This window comes from Propithecus coquereli, unplaced genomic scaffold (assembly GCF_000956105.1).
Source record: "Propithecus coquereli isolate 6110/MARCELLA unplaced genomic scaffold, Pcoq_1.0 Scaffold340, whole genome shotgun sequence".
In the NCBI taxonomy this organism is placed as follows: domain Eukaryota; kingdom Metazoa; phylum Chordata; class Mammalia; order Primates; family Indriidae; genus Propithecus; species Propithecus coquereli.
Genome location: NW_012149064.1, coordinates 2,271,973 through 2,275,714, shown reverse-complemented (window position 1 = coordinate 2,275,714; position 3,742 = coordinate 2,271,973). Strand labels below are relative to the sequence as shown.

The 3,742-nt window shown below is 39.7% G+C and overlaps 1 protein-coding gene across 1 annotated transcript; it reads left to right on the top strand.

The window, feature by feature from the left end:
- The first annotated feature begins 2,379 nt into the window (after nucleotides 1–2,379).
- Nucleotides 2,380–3,372, top strand: LOC105815650 (olfactory receptor 2T8). The gene has a single exon (XM_012650845.1). The coding sequence runs from the start codon at nucleotides 2,380–2,382 to the stop codon at nucleotides 3,370–3,372; it is 993 nt and encodes a 330-aa protein (XP_012506299.1).
- Nucleotides 3,373–3,742: the final 370 nt, after the last annotated feature.

Genomic DNA, 3,742 nt, shown 5'->3' with positions numbered 1-3,742 from the left:
CTTTCTGTGCCTGACTATTTCACTTAACATAACGTCCTCCAGGTTCATCCATGTTGTCAGAAATGGCAGGATTTCCTTCTTTTTAACACTGAATATTTCATTGTGTATCTACACCACATTTTCTTTATCCATTCCTCTGTCAGTGGACATACAGGTTATTTCCATGGTTTGACGTTTGTGAATAATGCTGTAATTAAATGGGACTGCAGATATCTCCAGGACATACCGACTTTGTTTCTTTTGGATATATACCCAGAAGTGGAATTTGTGTGTCATAAAGTAGTTCAGTTTTTTAATTCTGTAAGGAACCCACACAGTTTTCCCTAATGGCTATACAGTTTACATTCCAACCAACACTGCATAATAACTCTGTTTTCTCCACATCCTGCCAACATGTGGTACCTTTCTTTTTAATGAGAATAGCCACCCTGATATGTGTGAGGTGATAACTTACTGTGACTCTGATTTGCATTTTCCTGATAATTAGTGTGGCTGAACACCTTTTTGTATGCCTGTTAATACAATCCTTAATAAAACATGGACCAACGCAGAAATCTCAAGAAAGATTTAAAAAATATTTAGAACTAAATGAAACTTCAGATTAACAAATTTTGTAATATCACAGACAAAGCAGTGCTGGTATGGAAATTTTTAGGATTAAATTCATATATTAGTAAAGAAAATCTGAAATCAATAATTTTCCACTTTAGGGAAGGGGGAGGGTGGCAGGAGGAGGGGGGAGGAGGGAGGAGGGGACGGGTATTTGTATACACAAGGAGTGCAATGCGCACTACCCGAAGGATGGACATATTTGAAACATGGACTTGGGGGTGGGGAACCAAGGGCAACACACATAACCTAAACATCTGTACCCCATAATATGCTGAAATAAAAAAAAATATTGCAATGAATATTGATTATTTTTTTAAATGTTTCAAACCTGATCAATTTTCAACAATGAGGAAGGTTGGGAAAATGGAGAAACAGAAGTCCTCAAGTCAAAGAAATGAGTTAGGAGCATTTTGAGGTCCTTCAAGGAAGTGATACTGAGGGTATAATTAGAGATTTCATACATTTACTATGTATAGAAACTGCATGTTAGAGATATGAGAGTTTGCAGACCACAGAGTTTTGGCAAATGCAGAATATAGTTGGCAAGAAGAAAGTATATTTCCATGATGTTTAAATCTACTCTCTTTGGTTAACAAAGGAAACCCCCAAGCACTGTGCTGCCAGCACAGCGATGACGCCTGAGCGATGTGTTGACTGAACCTATTTCACGGCCTTGCCCAGGCATGCCTGCCATTTGAGTGGAGGATAGACATGTGACGTGGGGACAGGGGAATGCCCATGGAAGACAGGGCCTCCTTCTGCCATGTAACTGTATTGAATTAGACCATATCCCTGAGATTGAACTAGCATCCGCAACTCTGTAGCCGTAGCTGAGAAATACACAACAGCTAGGGCTAGAGCAGTTGGGGTATATCTGAGATGAAAATTTATGAAGATTTCTTTTTGTTGGTACTAAAGAAGAAATTTATTTATGTTTATAACTGAGTAAATAATTTTATTTTCTCTCCTTTACCCAGTGAAGATTATATTTGTGGACTGATAAGAAACAGTCTCATTACAACAAAGTAACTTTGCACAGTTAATGAAAGTGTGCATTTAGCATTATACATTCACATTGCAAAATAAATAAATGAATAAAGACATCCAAGAAAATCATTATTGTTTCAGTGTATAACTCTGCAAAGTTGAACTAAACGTACTAACAACTCCAAATTGTTTTGCTTCTGTTTAGACTCAGTTCTACCAGTTTCTCAACCTGAGAATATAGGTCCTCCTGTTTGCAAAGTAAAAATGTCTTCCTGGATTAACGGACGTCATGGAAAACTATCTGATTTTGGTAGGTTGCAATGAAATTTGGTATGTTATATACCTGTAATCTTCATAATGAAATATGTAGATTTTATATACTTAAATATATTGATATTAAATATGTCAATATATCAATATATTTAAAATATATCACTTTCTAAAGATACTAACTGTGCATGATGTAAGACAAGCACAAATAAAATGACATTATGTGCATTGTTTCCTCCTCATTTGGGTTGGTATCAGGTGAAGCAAAATCACACTCTCATGTTACTTGTGACTGATCAAGAACTGGTATTCATTATACAGATTAATCAGTATTCAACCTGAGAAGTATTTATCATGAAATTCTTGGAGGTGAGAAAAAGTTGACCTAATTTTATGTGCAAATTTAAACACTTCTTTACAAATGGTAGATGAAGGGTTTGACATAGATTTCATTATTTTCACAAAAGTACTTTTCAAGAAATATGCAACTGAAATGGAACACTGTGAATGATGACAACTCCCTCATCTATTTCCCCATTTGCAGTGTCACTCTTCTTTGAAATCATGGAAAATAGGGACACCACCTCATATTTCACTCTCCTGGGACCTTTTAACCACACAAGAGCCCAGCAATTTCTCTCTGTGATGGTTCTGACAACTGTTTTCACCTCCCTGTTGGGCAACGCCCTCATGCTTCTCCTGATTCACCAGGACCACCGACCCCACATGCCCATGTACTTCCTACTGAGCCAACTCTCCTTCATGGATATGATGCTTGTTTCCACCATGGTGCCCAGAATGGCTGCTGGCTTTGTAACAGGCAAGAAGTCCATCTTCCCCACTGGCTGTGGGTTGCAGATCTTCTTCTTCCTCACCCTGGGTGGCGGAGAGTGCTTCATCCTGGCAGCCATGTCCTATGACCGCTATGTGACCGTTTGCCACCCACTGCGATATCCCGTCCTCATGAGCTGGCAAGTGTGCCTGAGAATGACTTTGGGGTCTTGGACCCTGGGGTCAGCTGATGGGCTCATGCAGGCTGTCACCACCCTGAGCTTCCTGTACTGCAGCGCACACGAGATCGATCATTTCTTCTGTGAGGCTCCCGTGCTGGTGGGTTTGGATTGTGCTGATACGTCTGTCTTTGAGTATGTCATGCACATCTGCTGTGTGCTGATGCTCCTGGTCCCCTTCTCCCTCATCCTGACCTCCTACAGTCTCATCCTCGCTGCTGTTCTCTGCCTGTGCTCCACAGAAGCCCTCAGGAAGGCCTTTGCCACCTGCTCTTCACATTTGGCTGTCGTGGGACTCTTTTACAGAGCTGCCATTTTTATCTACATGAGACCCAAATCTTACAGGTCAGCTGCTCATGATAAGGTGGTGTCAGCCTTCTATACCATCTTCACCCCTATGCTGAACCCCCTCATCTACAGTCTGAGGAACAGTGAGGTCAAGGGTGCCCTGAGAAAGTGTATGGGTCAGTGTGTGGCCTTAAATCAAGAATAAGAGTACATTTATTTGCCCCAATAGTCAAGGCTGTACAAAGTGATTGTGTGGGATTCCACAGAGAGAAAGGTATATATACACTTTTACATCTATATCTAGTGTGTGTGTGTTTTGCTTTGAATTGGAGATGAATCTTCACACTCTGGGTTCATTTACTGAGCTGTCATTATCAAATCAAATGTTGACTGATAAAAATTTTTTATCTGCCTTCAGGTCAGTAGTCACAAAAAAAATATGCAAAACTTTAATCCCTAGTAAAATGTTTCTATGCCACACTCCACAATAAATATTTTTTCAAAGAATGAAGTAAATATTCAAGCAATTTCGATGATTAACTGTGCGTCTGTTTTGAATGGAGGTATGGTTTACA